This window comes from Marmota flaviventris, chromosome 1 (genome assembly GCF_047511675.1).
Source record: "Marmota flaviventris isolate mMarFla1 chromosome 1, mMarFla1.hap1, whole genome shotgun sequence".
NCBI classification, from domain to species: domain Eukaryota; kingdom Metazoa; phylum Chordata; class Mammalia; order Rodentia; family Sciuridae; genus Marmota; species Marmota flaviventris.
This window is the reverse complement of record NC_092498.1, coordinates 136,145,977-136,164,634: the sequence shown is the minus strand read 5'-3', so window position 1 is coordinate 136,164,634 and position 18,658 is coordinate 136,145,977. Positions and strand designations below refer to the sequence as shown.

Below are 18,658 nucleotides of genomic sequence, written 5' to 3'. Positions count from 1 at the left end.
TATCTACTACTTCACAGGGTTTTTGTAAGGATTAAATCAGCTAACATGTCTGAGGCCATTAAATTTACTGAGTAAGTAAAAAAGAATTTTGTTTTAGTTGTCAATGGACTTTTATTTATTTATATGTGGTGCTGAGAATCAAACCCAGAGCCTCACACATGCTTGGCAAGCGTTCTATCACTGAGCCACAACCCAGCCCTACAGAGTGATTTTATCTCTTCTGTTCATATAAATATCCACAGTGCCTAGCATAGTGCTCGGTGCTTAGTAGGAACCTAAAAAAAAATTGTGGCATGAATCCACCTACATTCTGTATCCCCAAATATGTATGTATATACAGTGGGAGGTGGATGTCAATAGAGGGAACTATAATTGTTGGAATCAAACATGTTTTGGTGGACATGAGACATTTTCTTCTTTCACTAGCTTAATTTAGATCAATTCTCTTGTGATGGAACTTTAAAAAAAAAAAAATTAGAAGGGGCTGGGCTGGGGCTCAGTGGCAGAGCGCTTGCCTAGCATGTGTGAGGCACTGGGTTCCATTCTCAGCACTGCATATAAATAAGTAAAATAAAGGTCCATTGACAACTAAAAAAAAAATATTAGCAGGACGGAGGCCATCCTGGATGAATCTCTGGTGGAAAAGATTGTTCCGGATGGTTAAGTTCACATGAAAAGTAAGTTGTAAAGAGAACTTTCAAGGGTGGCAGAAGCGACTGTGAATGAAAGAGGGGAAGGAGGTGGGTGGGTGTGGAGGATGAAGCAAAATAGAAAAGAACCCCTTCCCCACCTATAAAGCACTTCTTATTCTTATCCCCTAACCCTCAAGTCTCTGAAAGCTCTGAATGGGATTTCACGAATGGAACTCACGCTGATTATGCACATAAGGGCATTTTCCCAAAATAAAATCAATGGAAGAAAAGCTTGTGGTTGTGTCTAGCAGGATTCAGCCTTCGGAGAGAAAGGCTGGGATGGACACAGCAATTCCAATTTAGAACACCTATAAGGATAGTAAACACTGGACAGTGAGGAAAATGGCGTGGTTAGGTAGTAAGAGATGACAACATTTAAACAGAACGCATATTGTTTTTTTTTCCCAGAACAATTCTTCCAATTTAGGGTTTTGTGTTGAGACGAAACCAAACGCCTTAGCCAGCTGCAGACTCCCCGCAGAGGAGTGACTGATTCAATAGCTGGAGGTTAGTCAGGACTCTAGGATGTACCCCAGACACGGGGGCAATGCTTGCCCAGGCTTATTGATAGGGAGTCATTTCTGACTCAGGCGCGCGTGTCTGCTCGTCCGGTCCGCGCCGGTTCAGCTCGCGAACCTCAGACGACCCCTCCTCTCCGACGGGTAGCGAGCACCGCCTACTGGCCCTCCGCGGCTCGGCCTCGTGGCCCCACCCCGGGACGGAAGGCGCATGCGCCCCCGCCCCACTTTCACTCCGCCCCCATTTAGGCTTCTCGCGACATCTGCTCAGCCGCGGCCTTGAGTCTCGCGATAAAGGCTTATTGTCTCGCGGGAGCGTGTCTGGTAGACGGGCTCTCTGGAGGCCCTGGCTAGGAAAGAGGAGTTGCATGTGTCGCTTCAGCCGGCGGGAGCTGCGGGAGCGGCGGCGGCGAGCGCTGTGCGACCTCCTGGGTAACGACTCCTCCACTTCTTCGACATCCCAGCGCTGGTAGTGAGTGTGGGGGAAGCTGAGGTGCTACCTGGAGGAAGGGGGCCGGGCCGGGCCGTGCGTCTCCACCCCCGCCCACATGGGTTCTTCTGCTGTCCTCAAGATCGCCCGTTCGCCTGAGACCTGCTCGCCCTTGCGCCCTCAGTCCTTTTGCAGGCTGCCCCTTCCTTGTTCTTCTCCCATTTTCCGCACTCTCCTCAGGCTCTGGCCATCCCGCCCCCTCCCATCTCCTTTCCTGATCGCTGCTCCTCCCTTGGCATCTCGCTGCTCCCACAACCTGCCTTTGGACACCTGGTGACCCACCTCCTCTTCCTAGGTTTTTCCAGCCTCTCTCCATTCAACTGCTTTGTAGTCTAATTCTGACTGCAGTTTGCATCCCTCCCGGGTCCCCCTCAGACCTTTTGCTCGGTCTCTATTGAGGTCATACACCCCATCCTTCCCCCCTCAATTGCTTCTTTTTCTCTAGCGTCCCCTCTTCCCCATCTTTCATGGTCCATTCGCTACCTACTTCACTATAGACCTGTGGACAGTATGAATGAGCCTGAAATTGTTTATATTTTATGAATAATACAGCTTGTGTCCCTCACTTAACAGCACTGAAACAGCTTTGGGATGAGGGGACATGGAGGAGGAGGAGGCGTTCCCATACTGCTTCTCTGGGGTCTTGGTTCAAAATAATGTGTTATTTTCCTTGCTTACAGGTTTGTGAAATGGCTACTGACATTTCTGAATCCAGTGGGGCTGATGGCAAAGGAGATCCAAGGAATAGTGCCAAGTTAGACGCTGATTACCCACTTCGAGTCCTTTACTGTGGAGGCAAGTGTTGGAATGCAGAAAATGGGTTTTACTTGCTGTATTTTTATTCCTTGGTAGATTCATATTTGAACTTGTTAAGTTTTTGTGTGCTGTCTTTGTCATTTAATGAATCCTGAATTGGGGAGGGGGCCTGGTGAGGAGTGATTTGTGACTTGTTTCTTGTCCTGGAGAAGCTTACAGTCAGTTGGAATAGAAATATGCAAATAGGTTATTTAGCCTGATGTTTTATGCTAGTTGCTATTCTGGCTATTAAAGGGGACCATTTGGAACATACCAAGTCTTAAAGGATGGTGAAGAATGGCAGAGGAAGTCAGGAAGGGCATCATAGATGAAGTGAACATCTATGCAAGGAAAAGTTGATGCATGTGTGTGAACTGAGCATCTTTGAATTAGTATATCTTATAGTATAGGGAGGTGTCAGTTAAGGACTAGAGGAGGCTAAATGGAATGATAGATAATAGGATAATTAGTGAAAGTCTTCTTGCTTTGAATAATAATGTATGTATTAGATTTCCCCTTTGAGTATTTTCCATATAGAAATATTTGTGAATTGTAAATGCTCTATTTTATTAGTGTCATAGGAAATTTAAGAAAAATTTCAAGATACAGAACAGTAAAGAGGCCAGGTGTTGTGGCAAACACTTGTAATCCCAGCAGTTTGGGAGGCTGAGACAGGAGGATCTCAAGTTCAAAGCCAGTCTCAGCAATTTAGTGAGGACCTACACAAATTAGCGAGACTCTGTACCAAAATGCAAAATAAAAACAGACTGGGAATGGTTGAGTGCCTTTGGGTTTAATCCCAGGTTACCCTGACACCCTGGCCCTGTGGGGCGGGGAGGAGGAAAGGAAGAAAAAAAAAAAACAGTAAGGGAAGAAGTAAATACTGTTTTTTAGAAAATATTGAGGACCCACTAGGTGCTTTGTAGTGTTTTAGGTACTGGGGACTGAGTAATGAATAAATTAGAAAGGTTCCTTGTTCTTATGGACTTTACATTCTGTGAGAGTAATGGAGACCTCATTCAGAATTTAAGTACTGTGGAAGGAGAAGTGATGTCATTTGAGTCATTAAATGGCTTTCATAATAAAATTAACGTAGAGTACCTCAGCAAGAGAGTAGGTTGGGGAACTTTTTGTAGGGCTGATTGAGTTTTGTTATGATATTTTTCTCATGTATTTATATTCTTTGCCTTCAGAGTCTTGAATTAGGGTTTACATTCTGATTCTAGCACTTACCAGGTATGTGTCCCTGAGCAAATTAATTGATTTCTGTAAGTTTTAGAGCTCTGTTTCTAAGATCTATAAAATGAGGAGGAAGATTACATTTTAAGTCAGATGATTCATATAAAGCACCTTTTACCACAACCAGTAGTACAAGATCTTAGTTTACTAATGCTGCTGATGATTATTAGTATTAGAAAAGTATATTAGTTCAGTATTTTCTTTATCCTTATTTGTCAGATGTAGTTAAAAATTGTTGTAACTGAGTGTGGTGGTACACATCTATAATCCCAGCTACTCAGGAGGCTGAGGCAGAAGGGTCAAAAGTTTGAGACAAGCTTGGGCAACTCTGTCTCAAAAGGCTGAAGATGTGGCTCAGTTGTTCAATCCCCAGTGCCAAAACAAAACAAAAGAAATGTTGTTCTTTGCTTTGTAGTTAATCAAACCTAAAGCTTTATAAAATGCACTATTATTTTAGACCTAAGAAAGAAAAAAAATAGTGATTAGATTGAGAAGATAAATAAGATTAAAAAATTAGAATTCGTTGATATACAGGATATGAAACCCATACTATTAAATTGCTTATGTTACTTCTAATGTGTCTTTTGAAGAACTACACTAAATACTCAGTCTTCCCCACTGATAATTTGTGTTGTTGAAACTCCCTAACATTTTGGACAAAGGTTTATTTTCATTTCCCTCTCTACTTTGTGTTGATATTACAATACAATATTAGAATGAGGAAAAGGGTTTATGTATGGTTGTGAAAGTACTTAGGGAATATTAAATGCTGAATTAAATGGTATTGACTTGTAAAAAATATGAATTAGGAGTTTAGGAGAGGGAGGGATCTTGTTCAGAGGCAAGTAGGGAAGTTTTTAAGGAACTAGGATTTGTATTAAACCTTAGCTGATAAGTAGAACTTACATGGAAAGGTGAAGGTATTCTTAAGTACAGTATGATTGTGGGCTGGGCATGTAGTTCAGTGGTAGAGTACTTGCCTAGCATGTATGTAAGCTCTGGGTTCAATCCCTAGTACTGCAAAAAAAACAAAAGTGGTAAAAAAGTTAAAAAAAAAAAAAATAATAATTTTTTTTAGTTGCAGATGGATACAATACCTTTATTTTATTTCTTAATTTTTTGTTTTTGGGTACCAGAGATTGAATTCAAGGGCACTCAATCACTGAGCCACATTCCCAGCCCTATTTTATATTTTATTTAGAGACAAGGTCTCACTGGGTTGCTTAGTGCCTTACCCTTGCTGAGTCTGGCTTTGAACCTGAGGTCCTTCTACCCCAGCTTCCAAGCTGCTGGGATAACAGGCATGTGCCATCATGCCTGGCTATTTTTTTTTTTTTTTTTCAATGTGGTACTGAAAGATGGAACCCAGGGCCTCACATGTGCTAGGCAAGTACTCCACCACTGAGCCACAACCCCAGCCCAAATGGGGTAAAATTTAATATGGTATATTCAGGGGAGAGGGAGGTGAAAGAGCTGATTGGAGCAGAATAATGATTTGGATTAAAGTAGGAAACCAGGCTACGTTGGATGGGTTCCTTCCTCCCTCCCTTCACCTCAGTGAAGATGTCAGCCTCTGGAGACTATGTTTGTTTGTTTGTTTCTTTCTTTCTTTTGTTCATTTGCTAGAGGTTTACCTCAGTGAGAATGTCAGCCTCTGGAGACTATATTTCTTTCTTTCAGCCCCCCCCCCTTTTTTTAGTTGTAGTTTTGGACACAATACCTTTATTTTACTCATTTTTTTTTTTAAGTGGTGCTAAGGATCGAACCCAGGGCCTCGCACGTCCTAGGTGAGCGCTCTACCGTTGAGCCACAACACCAGCCTGAGCCCAAGTCTTGCATGCTAGGCAACTACTCTCTGCCTTGAGCTACATTCCCAGCCCCTATCTGAGTTTACATCCTGTTGCAGTCTTTTTCTGACTGTGATCTTGGCCAGTTCCCTCATTCATAAAATGGAGGTAACAGCAGAGCCTCCTTCAGAGAGCTGTTGGAAGGGATAAATTAAAAAATACATTGTAGGCTGGAGTTGTAGCTCAGTGTTAGAGCGCTTGCCTAGCATGTGTGAGGCATTGGGTTCTATCCTTAGCACCACATAAACATAAACAAATAAAATAAAGGCATTCTGTCCATCTATAACTACAAAAAACTAAAAAAAAAAAAATACGTTGCATTGGGCTGGAGTTGTGACTCAGTGGTATAGCGCTCGCCTAGCACATGCGAGGCACTGGGTTAGATCCTCAGCACCACACTAAAAATAAATAAATAAATAAGTAAATAAACAGACAAATAAATAAATGTAATGTGTCCACCTACAACTAAAATAATACATAAAAAATAATATTGCATAACAATGTATTATTTTGGCACTTGGTGAGTACTCAGTAAATGTTATTATTCCTCAAAGTCAGATAAGTTGAGTTACTATAGTCTCCATCATTTATGGGGAACTGATGATTTCTTGAACAGGAAAATAAATTGATGAGAAGGTTAATATGCTACATTATGTGGATGAGGGAAAATCTACAGGTTGAAAGGCCAGTTTCGGAAATGTAGGCGTGAGGTAAATGAGCGTAATGATTATAGTGGAAACAATATAAAATGAAAGAGAATTAATTACAGAAAAGATGAGGGCTGGGAATGTAGCACAGTAGTAGAGCTAGCTCTTGCCTGGAATGCTTGAGGCCATGGGCTTGATCCCCAACACTGAAAAAAAAAAAAATAGAAAACAAAAAAGAAAAGATGAAATGTTTAATAGTGAGAAGGGGAAAAGAGCCGGGCATGGTGGCTCATGCCTATAATCCTAGTGACGGAGGAGGTTGAGGCAAAGGGTCACAAGTTTGGGGCCAATACTGGTAATTTAGTGAGAGTCTTGGCAACTTAGCAAGATCCTATCTCAAAATAAAAAGGCCTGGAGATGTGTTTCAGTGATAAAGTCCCTCTGGATTTAGTCCCTAGCACCTCCTACCACCCACCAAAAACAAAACAAACAAAAAAACCAGGGCTGGGTAGGTTGCAGATTCACTGATAAATTCCCTGAAAGTGGTGAAGTTGATTAGGTTTAGAGGTGGATATTTGGTTCATTATTCTAATATGAATTTTAATTTCTCCCAATGGAAGAATCCAGGATATCAAAATTGACAGCAGAGAATTAAAAGAAAAATCAGGAACTATATGCCACAGAGAAGGTGGAGAGTGTGTGAGCTTTTCTAAGAAAAGAAGTCAGGGGCCTAGGATTGTGGCTCAGTGGCAGAGCTCTTGCCTAGCATGTATGAGGCTCTGGGTTCGATCCTTAGCACCACATAAAAATAAATAAATAAAATAAAGATACTGTGTCCATCTATAACTTAAAAAAAAAAGTCAGAGGATCATTTCTGTGACTAAGGTGAGCTGTGTGGATTTCGCCACATAGAGAGATTGTTCATTTGCTAGAGGTTTACCTCAGTGAAGATGTCAGCTTCTGGAGACTATGTTTCATTTTTCTGTAGTTATGAAGCATAACTAAAGATGTAAGAAAAACAGGTACATTTATTTTAACAGGATGCAGAGAATTTAGGTTCCTGTCATATTCTTACATGGTGGTTACCTATGTAACAACATTTTAAATTTTAAACCTCTGTGATTCAAGGATAAGATCTGTTTTCCAGTGACCTCAATAAACTAGGAGTCAATAAACTAGGACTACCAGGTGGAAGCTATTGAAAGGTGCATTTGTACCTAATGAATACTGTCCAGAAGTATTGGAGATAAGTGTAGGCTATACTTTTAGAGTCCAACATTATCACTTATAAAAATGGTGGCATTGCCAGGCATGGTGGCGCATGTCTGTAATCCCAGAAACTCCAGGAGTCTGAGGCAAGAGAATCACAAGTTTGAGGCCAGCCTCATCAGTTTAGGGGGACCCTGTGTAAAACAAATAAGATAAAAGATGTAGCTTGCATTTTTGGGGTGGGGGTACTGAGGACTGAACCCAGAGGCACTTAACCACTGAGCCACATCCCCAGCCCTTCTTAATATTTTATTTAGAGACAGGGTTTTGCTGAGTTGCTTAGGGCCTCACTAAGTTGCTGAGGCTGGCTTTGAACTCATGATCCTCTTGCCTTAGCCTCCTGAGCTGCTGGGAGTTACAGGCGTGCGCCACCAGTAGGCCCTTCTTGTAGGTTGCATTTTTTTTTAATATTTACTTTTTAGTTATAGGTGGACACAATGTCTTTATTTGACTTTATGTGGTGCTGAGGATCGAACCCAGTGTCTCATGCATGCTAGGTGAGAACTCTACCTCTGAGCCACAACCCCAGCCTATAGCTTGCATTTTTAATAGGTCCATATTAATCAACAATTTAAAAAGACTGTAAAGTATTTATCGAATACCTCTGATGGTTCTGGACAAAGTTCCAGGAAGGATTGTAAATTGGCAGGAGCCCTGTCCTTCATCTACACATAACTTATACCAGGTAGGTGTTCGTGAGTATTGAAAGAAGGATACAGGTGAGATAGGCAGCAGAGAGAAGAAATAAAAGGTTTGGGACAATTAGCCACAGTGGCAGTGAGGAAAGGAGAGCTGTCTTCCAGTTGTGTGGAATCAGGAAGAATTCATAGAAGTAACTCATTGAGTGGGAATTTGAAGGGAAGGGAGCATTCAGGCAGGCACAGAGGGCAGAAGAATAAGCCCTACCAGGCAAGGGAATAACAGAAGAGAGGTGAAAAAAAGATGGAGAGTATAGAGCAGGTTGCAAGTGCTCTGGTTTTGTTATAATGTGGGATTTGTGAAGAGGAGTGGCCGGATTGTGGGGGACTTCATTTGTAGATGATGGTAAGTTACTGGAAGTTTGTGAGCAGAGAATTTATGTGAAGATGAATTCAGCATCAGAATAAAAGTTGGGGCAGGGGTGGAAAACTTATTGCCAGACTATAATAAGACTTTAGATAAAATTAATTAGGGTTTAAATGAGTAGCAGAGCCAGGTGTGGTAGTATACAACTGTAGCTCCAGGTAGTCAGAGGCTGAGGCAGGATGTTTGAGCTCAGGAGTTCAGACCAGTTTGGGCAATTAAGTGAGACCTTATCTTTTTTTTTTTTTTTTTTTTTTTAAAAAAAGCAGCATAAATTAGAGGAGGTTAAGGAGAGAGATTTTGATGGCAGTGGAATCAACAGGATAATCAGGTTTGAGGACAAAGGAGGGGGAGAAATCACTTATTAAAACTGTACATCTGGCAGGTATTTAGTATTCTTGGAGTACTTAGAGAAGAGTAAAAAATCTTTATATAGAGTACTTGATTAAAGAGAAAAATAAAAGTAAATGTGTGTTTCTTTTTGCTCCTTTTCCCTACCCCCTCCTTCCCAAAAAGAAGGGTGCAAATTAGACTGGTTTCAGCTCTGCTAAAGTCTGAGCAGGGATTTAGAGAGCAGTTTGGATTCTTTTATAAAACGTGCTTTAAGCTTCTGCTCTGTGCCAGGCCTTTTGAAGCTCGCAGCTTAACTGAAGACAAACATTCTAACAGATGAGCTTTAATGTACTAGAGGCTCCGTGTTCCATGAACTGACATCTTCTTAGATCAAAAGATCAAGATAGTGTCATCTCAAATAATCATGTGCCTTTTTCTGCAAAAATAGCCTTGAAAAAACATTTGAAAATGGTACAGAAAAATTAGAAATGAAGCATTTGTCAAATATAAAAGTAATGATGAGTCCTGTGTGTATTCATATATTTAACATTTTATTTTTTTTTTCCTCTACATTTCTCCAGTCTGTTCATTACCAACAGAGGTAAGTCCATTTAAAATTATTTTCTCTTTTAACTTCTGCATTTGAGGTTACTTTTGAATTTAGAGCTAACACAGAACTTTCTTATTTTTTATTTCCTATCATTTGATAGATGAGTTTCAACCTTTTGTATAGGTCTTTGGTGTAGAATACTCTTAAAGTCTTATAACTTTCTTGGGAGGAAGGGCAACTGAAAGTTTATACCCAAGGCCTTGTGCATGTTAGGCAAGCATTATAGCACTAGCCAATGAACCACATCCCCAGCCCTTTTTATTTTTTGAGACAGGGTCGCTCTAAGTTGCCCAGCTGGCCTTAAACTTTTGATTCTCCTGCCCTCAGCCTCTGAGTAGCTGGGATTACAGAGTGTGTGCCATCATGCCTGTTTATAAATTCTTTCCTTTAGACCTTGAGTTATACGTGTACTCTTTTTTTTTTTTTTTCCTTTCTTTCTTTTGTTTTTGTTTTTTGTTATTTTGAGATGGGGTCTTGCTGTGTTGCCCAGGCTGGTCTTGAACTCCTGGGCTCAAGTGATCCTCTTGCCTCAGCCTCCTGAGTAGCTGGGACTACAGGTGCGTGTCACTGTGCTCAGCTATTATGTGTACTTTTTTTGCACTTACCTTTATATACATTTTGGATTTTTGCATGGAACTCATGAATAGTCAGCTGATAAAGCAAGAGTAATCCTAAAGCCAAAACTATCATGTCTGAGGAGAAGAAAGAAAAAGCAATATAAAAGTCTTAATGTCAAGAAAAAAAAAGACTCAGGTCAATGGAGGCATAAGTCTTATAAGACTTTCTGAGACAGGTTTTATGGGTAAGTCAGAAAAATAATGAGGCGCCTGTGTACCCAAAGCAAGATAGTTTTTGTTCATTGCCTTTGTTGTTCATTGGACTTATTGTTTGGATGAAGAAAAAATAAATAGCTACAGTGAGGTGGTACCTAATCCTTTCTTATTTCTAGTTTCTTATGGGGCATTTCCTATTTGAATACAGATTTCCTATGGATAAGAAGTCTGGTGAAAGTAGTTAATCATTGTTTATATAGCAAGAATAGACAATACTTTTTAATTAAAATATATAGATTGTTTAAAAATGTTTTGTTTAAAAATGTTTTGTTGTGACTCAATTTGTTCTTTTATTTTTCCCTCCCAGTACTGTGAATATATGCCTGATGTTGCTAAATGTAGGCAGTGGTTAGAGAAGAATTTTCCAAATGAGTTTGCAAAACTCACTGTAGGTATGAAATTTTTTTTCTTTTCTCTAACTTATATATTTGAAACAGATGTATATATGGTATTAAATGTGAAAGTCCTTCTTTAATAGGATATTACAGAATTTCATTAATCTGTTTAAAACTGTTTCTATTCGGAAGCAGGATAGATCTGTATCAACTGATAGAAAAAAATTAAATGATTTAGGGCAAATGTTCAGATTAATTTGAGCATACTATATGCTGCTACACATTGTTTTAAGTTCCAAGGGTAAAGCAGTAAACAGAAGATTGAGTTTTGTTGCTCAGAGGAGTATACACATGCCTGTAAGCTTGCAAGGCTTTGACAGGAGAATCAAAATCAGCCTTAGCAAAAGTGAGGCGCTAAGCAACTCAGTGAGATCCTATTTCTAAATAAAATCCAAAATAGGGCTAGGGATATGACTCAGTGGTTGAGTGCCCTGAGTTCAATCCCAAGTACCAAAAATATTGAGCTTTGTGGCTGGGGCTGTATAGCTCAGTGGGAGAGCAGTTGCCTAGCATGTATAAGGCACTGTGTTTGATACTTAGCACCACATAAAAGTAAAAAAATAAAGGTCTTCTGTCCATCTACAACTACAAAAAAAAAAAAAAAAAAAATGATGGTTAAAAATGAAGGTAGTGGCAAGAACAAGGGAAAGCCTGGGCTAGGAACAGGCCTACTCCATGTCCCACTGTGCTGCTTGATTTTCCAGTTATTTCCATAATTCCAAGACTACTTTTTCTATTAGCATTACTTACTGTTAATCAGGTTTCCATCACTATAACAAATGCTTGAAAAAATCAACTTATGAAGGGAAAAGGTTTATTCAGGTTCAGTTTTAGAGGTTTCATTTTACAATTGAGGGCCCTATTGCTTTGGGTCTAAGATGAGGCTTGACATCATGGGGAAGTTTATGGTAGAGCAGAACTACTTACCTCATGGCCTGGTAGTGAGGAAGGGGATGGGGACCCACTGTTTTCTTCAAAGGCACTCCCCCAGAGACCCGAGGACTTACTGCTAGGCCCCACCTTGTTGGAGTTCCTCCACTTCCCAATAGCACCACCATGGGGGCTAAACCTTTAACACGTGGGCCCCTGGGTACACTTATCCAAACCATAACATAATGACTTTAGAATTAAGGCTTGTATAGAAATAAAGCCATATAATCATTTGCTTTAGGAATGTCATACTCAATTGTTGGTAAAATGCCTTATTTGCATATGAAAGTTACTCAAAGGTAATTTCTTTTTTTATCAGTATGAAATGATATTAATGCTTTTGGATTTCATTTTATATCTAGAAAACTCACCCAAACAGGAAGCTGGAATTAATGAAGGTCAAGGAACAGTAGGAGAAGAAGAGGAGAAGAAAAAACAAAAGAGAGGTAAGACCCAAATCCATGTTTTGATTTGAATAAACATACCTTCCCTGTGATAGAACATAAAAGGAATTAGGGTTCCCAAAGTGAGAAACATCTACCAGTTATAATTTAATTCCATATATGTGTCATATAGAGGATCACAAAATTATATTTTCAGGGTCATGCTTGAATGTGATATGATTTGGGCTTTATTAGTAAATTTGACCAGAGATAATATGCATATATGCTGTCTCAGTTGCTGAGGCTGGCCTCAAACTTGTGGTCCTCTTGACTTAGCCTTCCAAGAAATTGGGATTATAGGTGTGAGCCACCATACCCTTCATTCCAGTAGTCTTTCAATGACTTCTCTTCTTCCACAATGTAAAGTCAAACACTAGAGTTTAATGTTCTAGTCTCTTAATGTCTGGTGTATAATCTTTTCTTCTTTTGGCTTCATTTACTACATATCCATAAGCATCCTTCAGTTAAGACCAGTGCAGTTCCTAGAATGTCTTTTTTTTTTTTCTTTTTGGTACTGGGGATTGAACACAAGGGTACTTTACTACTAGCTACATTCTTCGTACTTTTTTTTTTTTTTTAAGACAGGGTTTCTCTAATTGCTAAGGCTAGCTGGAAACTTGCTCTCCTTCTGCTTCAGCCTCTAAGTACTGAATTATGGGTGTGACCACCATGCCCATCTTAGAATTTTTTTTTTTTTTTTTTTTCCTTCTCCAGCCATTTTCCCTTCACCTAAATGCTTCCTTTTTCCTCAAGACCTATTTTATGTGTCACTCTAGGAAACCTTTTCTGTCTTCTGGAAGCAAATTAAGTCATTCCTCTGCCAAGTATGGATGGTAGTGCCTTATTTAAGGATCCTATTATAGTGTATACCAGGTTACTGTAATTTATTTAACATGGAGGGTAGAAATTATGTTTAGTGCTTGGCACATGGTAGGTACTTAATAAATGTTTATTGAGTGAATACATACATGAGATTTTTTTTTCTCTCTGGTACTGAGCACTTTTTATTTTTATTTTGAGTTAGTGTCTTACTAAATTGCAGAGGCTGACCTTGAACTGGGATTACAGGTATGAACCACTGCACCTGGTGTGATATAGAGAAAAGGAATTTAGCTGGGCACAGTGGCACAGGCTTGTAATCCCAGCGACTCAGGAGGCTGAGGCAGGAGGATCGCAAGTTCAAACCTAGGCTCAGCAACTTAGCGAGGCTATAAGCAACTCAGCAAGACCCTGTCTCTAATAAAATATAAAAATGGGGATCTGGGTTGTGACTTAGTGGTGGAGTGCTTTCCTGGCATGTGTGGGGCATTGGGTTTGATACTCAGCATTATGTGGGAGAAATAAATAAATAAATGAAAGTATTGTGTAAATATACAGCTAAAAAAAAGGGGCGGGGGACTAGGGATATGGCTCTGTGATTCAGCACCCCGGGTTCAATCCCTGGTTCAAAAAAAGAAAAAAGAACTTAAGCCTTTAAAAAATGAACACATTTGCCAGGCATGGCATTGCACACCTGTAATCCCGGAGCCTCAGAGGCTGAGACACAAGGATCATGAGTTTAAGATCGGACTCCTCTGCAACTTGTAAGACCCTATCTCATAAAAAACATAAAAGGGCTGGGGATGTGACTTAGTGGTTAAGCACTCTGAATTCAATCACTGGTACCCCCCCCAAAAAAAAGAAAAAAAAGAAAGGCTTAATATTCTGTAATAATGTTTAAAAAAAAAAACAACACAAAATAATTTATGCAAGCTCTTCTTAATAAATACAGGTGGAAGGGGTCAAATAAAACAGAAAAAGAAGACTGTACCACAAAAGGTTACTATAGCTAAAATTCCCAGAGCAAAGAAGAAATATGTAACAAGAGTATGTGGCCTTGCAACTTTTGGTGAGTTCAGGCTTAAGTTTATTTTTTATCACAGTATGTTTAAATTGTGTGTATTTAAATTGTGTATATTCTCTCTTGCTCTTTCTTTTTATCTGATATCATAGAACTTCACAGGTCTATATTTGCTAAGAAGGTATAAAATTGGGTTTTACATTTTTAATTAGCTTAAAAATCATAATTTGGAGGAATTTAAAACTTTTTTTTTTTAACTTGTATTTATTTATTTTCATGTGGCGCTGAGGATCGAACCTAGGGCCTTGCATGTACCAGGCGAGTGCTCTACCGCTGAGCCACAACCCCAGTCCCTTTAAAAACGTTTTTAGAGGACAGTAATACAGTCTTTTCCTTTCTGGAATTCCTGTATAGGTACATTTATGTAGGACGAGGAGGAGGGCTGGGTGACTTTGTGGCAGAGAGTTGTATAATGGCCCACATCCTCTGGGAATGACAGTAGGGGTGAATGAAGGTGGATAGAAGAGCATCCTGTTTCAGAGCCCTTCAATTCCTGGAGACCTTGAGTTTGGGATGAAAGTATAAGGCAAGGTTTCTTCAAATAACAACAGACAATTGAGAAAGAATCACTGGATTGATTGCATTTTAAATATTAAGGATTGTTTCTCCACTGTAAATATTTCTCTTGTAAGGGAGCTTAAACAGAAGAACTTCATTCCTACTTAAAAGTGTGTATGTAATACTTAGAAGTAATGTGTTCCTGGATTCATTTTGGTCTTACTGTATGAGCTAGGGATAGTATGAATGATGCTGTTTTTATGTATTACACCTTTATTTGACCTTAAAAAGGATGCTGAATTAAGAGCCCTGCCTATTTTAATTACTATTCTGAAAGTAATATGAAATACTTTAACACCTGTTTCATGAATTTAAAATGCAGATTAAATATCAAAATGGAAAAATATCTTTGATTCACAATTTCAATTATAATCTTGCCCCCCCCCCCTCCCCTTTTAAACCAACAGAAATTGATCTTAAAGAAGCACAAAGATTTTTTGCTCAAAAATTCTCCTGCGGTGCCTCAGTAACAGGGGAAGATGAAATCATCATTCAGGGGGACTTTACAGATGACATAATTGATGTCATTCAGGAAAAATGGCCAGAGGTAAGTTCATGGAACACATATACCCATAGATATAAGTTGTTTAAAGCAAGTTGTTTCACCTTTTCCTTATTTGAATTCACAGCTCATGGAATACAAATATTTGTGTATTATAGGTGGATGATGACAGCATTGAAGACCTTGGAGAAGTAAAGAAGTGATTTTGAAAAACTTGTCTATATTTAATGATCTGGACTGAGCTGATACGGCCAAAGGGAGAGAGGCCTTTTAAATATATATCTATTTATCCTACAGTAAGACTGTAGACACCCTTGGCATTTTCACTGTCCTGTAAAAGGCTGCTTGGTTTTTTTATTGCCAAAGTCTAATAAACAGGGGAGACTGTCATGCTTATGCATGACGCAGAATTTAGTCAAATAAAAAATTTTGGTCATTTGGTACTGACTTTTTCCTCTCTTTCTAACTTTTTATTTTAGAAAAACACTGTAATCTTTTTTGGGGGGGCAATGTTGGGGATCTAACTCAGGGCATTGCATGTGCCAGGCAAGTGCTCTGCCACTGAGCTACACTCCCAGCTCCAATACTGTGGACCTTTTGTGGGAAGCATTTTTGTTGGTTATCTTACTGATTCACAGTTGAGTTATTTTAATTTGAATTTGGCTTCCTTGCCAATAATGCCTCCTGATTTGTTTGGTGCGATGGTGCGACAGTATGAGTGAGAATATAATAGATTTATGGTTGAGTTTGTTTCATTGTTACTAACAAAGTCCATTTTTTGGGCATAACAATATACTATTGTAGTAATAGTAAGCTGTTCTGGAGATTATTTGGTAAAGTATATTAAAAGCCTTAAAACCATGTGCACTATTTGATCCAGTAAGCTACTTCTTTGAAACTATCCTGAAGTATTAGGATAGTATGCAAGACTGGTTAGTTTTGCACAAATTTATGGATGAGGGGATTCCTCACAATATTATTCATAATATCAATAATTGTAGATGACATAAATGAACAATTGGGAAATGGTTAAAGAAGTGATGTATTATCATGTGGTAGAATATTATGTGTACATCCAAAATTTTTATTTTTCAAGAATACTTAGGAGCATTTGGTCATTACGTAGGGGCTAACCCTCAATCCATTTAAACATTTATTATTGTTGTCTTGTGTGGAAGGCCATTCAAAGCTGCTGGAAGTTCCTGTTCTGGCTATACCTTATGTGAGTAAAATTCTGCTAACCAATTAAAATTAATGTATACTCATGTTCAAATATAGTCTGGAAAATAACAGTTGAAATATCTTTTTCTCACAAGAGAAACTGATAATTTTAGTGAATGTATTATATGAATAAGTTTTAAGTCAGGTGCTGCAAACTGAAATCTTCCGATTTGTGTTAAACATTGCTATAGACACCTTTAAGAAAGTTAGAATGGGGTGGGGGAGGGGAGAGAAAGAGGAGGAGAAATTTAGAACCCATGAAAATCATTGTTCATTGCCATGCAAATACAATCTTTAATGAAAGGGTGTTATTTTTTAAAAAAAAATGTCTTAGAAAAGATGTGTAATAAAGATGTAAATTTTAAAATGAAATTCTGCATTAACTGAATTATACTAAGTAGGATTACCTAGTGAAGCAAATTTATCCATCAAGACCTTTTGGCATGTATTATGTATGTATTCTGGTGCTAGATGAGTTCTGTGTGCCTGTATCAACACGTGATTTCATGTAAAGAATCTTCATGTTCACAGTTCTTGGCAAATGCACTTTCAACCCTTACATAGCCACCAGTGGATGTTACTCTAGGAAAATGCAGGATTAAACTTGTCTTCGTGGATCACATATATGTGAATCTTTTTCTTTGACTTTAGATTGTAACCTATTTTAATCTAACTAAAATATTGACTTTTATTCACTCTCATAGTCTAGTATTTTTTTAGCAAAAATGAATGAAAACTTTTAACCAGCCTTACTTACCATGTTTAAGAGATTTGCCATGGTGAAATAGTCAACTTCAAATGCAAGTATAGTCATAGTTTTTTGGGTTTTTTTTTTTTTTTTTTTTTGGTACTGTGGATTGAATTCAAGGGCACTCAACCACTGAGAAACATTCCCAGACCTGTTTTGTATTTTAATTTAGAGACAGAGTCTCACTGAGTTGCTTCGTGCCTCACTTTTGCTGAGAATGGCTTTGAAATCATGATCCTCCTGTCTCAGCCTCCCAATCCGCTGAGATTACAGGTGTGAGCCATCATGCCTGCTAGATGTATTTTTGTATGTAAATACGTAGTATTGTATTCATTTCTAAAAAATATGGATGCTGGATTTTTATGGATTACATGAAGTGTAAATCTGCTGTTAAGATACACTCTGTAGATAGTTCATTAATTACAATTTTAAAGAATTCTTGCTGAGCATGTGCGAAGTCCTAGTTTTAATCCCAGCACTGAAAAACAAAAAATACTGAATTCAACCTTTTAGATCATTAGTAAATTCCATCCCTTGGGAAATCAGGCTGGACTTTAGTTTGGGTTAGACTGTATGGGTCTAAAATCAGATGCTTTTTTGTATGTGTGATACTGGAGGCTGAGCCCAGGCGTGCTCTACCAAGGAGGCACATCCCAGCCCTTTTAATTTTTATTTGGAGACCGGGTCTCACTGCATTGTCCAGGCTGGCCTCAAACTTAAAATCCTCCTGCCTCAGCCTTCTGATTTGTTGGGATAATAGTTGTGCACCATGGTGTCTGGCCACATGGTAATTCTTTTTTTAAAAAATATTTTTTAGTTGTAGGTGAACACAATACCTTTATTTTATTTATGTATATGTGGTGCTGAGGATTGAACCCAGTACCTCACATGTGCCAGGCAAGCGATGTACCACTGAGCCACAACCTCAGCCTGACATTGTAATTCTTGCAGCTTTCACTTTTATGTCATTTTTAATAAAAGTACTCTATTTTTAGATTTTGTTTTGGTTTTAAGGAAAATTTGAGGGGGTGAACTTAAAGCATTATCACCTTCAATTTTTGCTTATTAACTATAATCATGTGAACTCTATTTCTTACTATTCTCTGTACACATAATTTTCCAGACTGTTAGGCATGTGGTTGTCTGGTGAACGGTGACACTTTATTTCAAAAAATACCCAACCTTAACTTAAAATGGTATAGTCTAAAACCATATGAACTTTCTGGGTGCAGTAGCACCTGCCAGTAATCCCAGGGGTTGGGAAGGCTGAGACATGAGGATCTTCAAAAAGAGGATCTTCAAAGCCAGCCTCACTAACTTATTGAGGCCCTGTCTCTAAATAAAATACAAAAAAGGGCTGAGGACATGGCTCAGTGCTTAAGTACCGTGGGTTCAATCCTCAATACCAAAAAATAAAAAGCATGTGAGCTAAATGTTATTCAGTTAAAAAAAACTGAGGGTCAGTCCACATTCTTTTGACCTTCACCACCAAGACTTATTCCACAATCATCTACAGATGCTTTATTGCAGTATTGGGGACTGGACCCATACTGGGCACGTGCTCTAGCATTGAGCTATATTCCCAGCCTTTTTTATTTTGAGGTTGCTTATCAACTATGATCATAT

General features: G+C 38.8%; 1 protein-coding gene across 4 annotated transcripts; it reads left to right on the top strand.

Annotated features, from left to right (window-relative positions):
• The first annotated feature begins 1,509 nt into the window (after positions 1 to 1,509).
• On the top strand, positions 1,510 to 15,506 carry Denr (density regulated re-initiation and release factor). Of its 4 annotated transcripts, none has more exons than XM_027921399.3 (8): positions 1,510 to 1,679; positions 2,381 to 2,495; positions 9,474 to 9,493; positions 10,643 to 10,727; positions 12,023 to 12,106; positions 13,875 to 13,991; positions 14,969 to 15,108; positions 15,222 to 15,506. In XM_027921399.3, the coding sequence occupies exons 2-8, from the start codon at positions 2,390 to 2,392 to the stop codon at positions 15,264 to 15,266; spliced, it is 597 nt and encodes a 198-aa protein (XP_027777200.1). In that variant the 5' UTR covers positions 1,510 to 1,679; positions 2,381 to 2,389; the 3' UTR covers positions 15,267 to 15,506. The 4 variants fall into 4 exon arrangements, with proteins under 4 accessions (XP_027777200.1, XP_027777198.1, XP_027777197.1 ...); XM_027921397.3 differs by having other exon boundaries at positions 1,510 to 1,682; XM_027921396.3 differs by having other exon boundaries at positions 1,511 to 1,642.
• Positions 15,507 to 18,658: the final 3,152 nt, after the last annotated feature.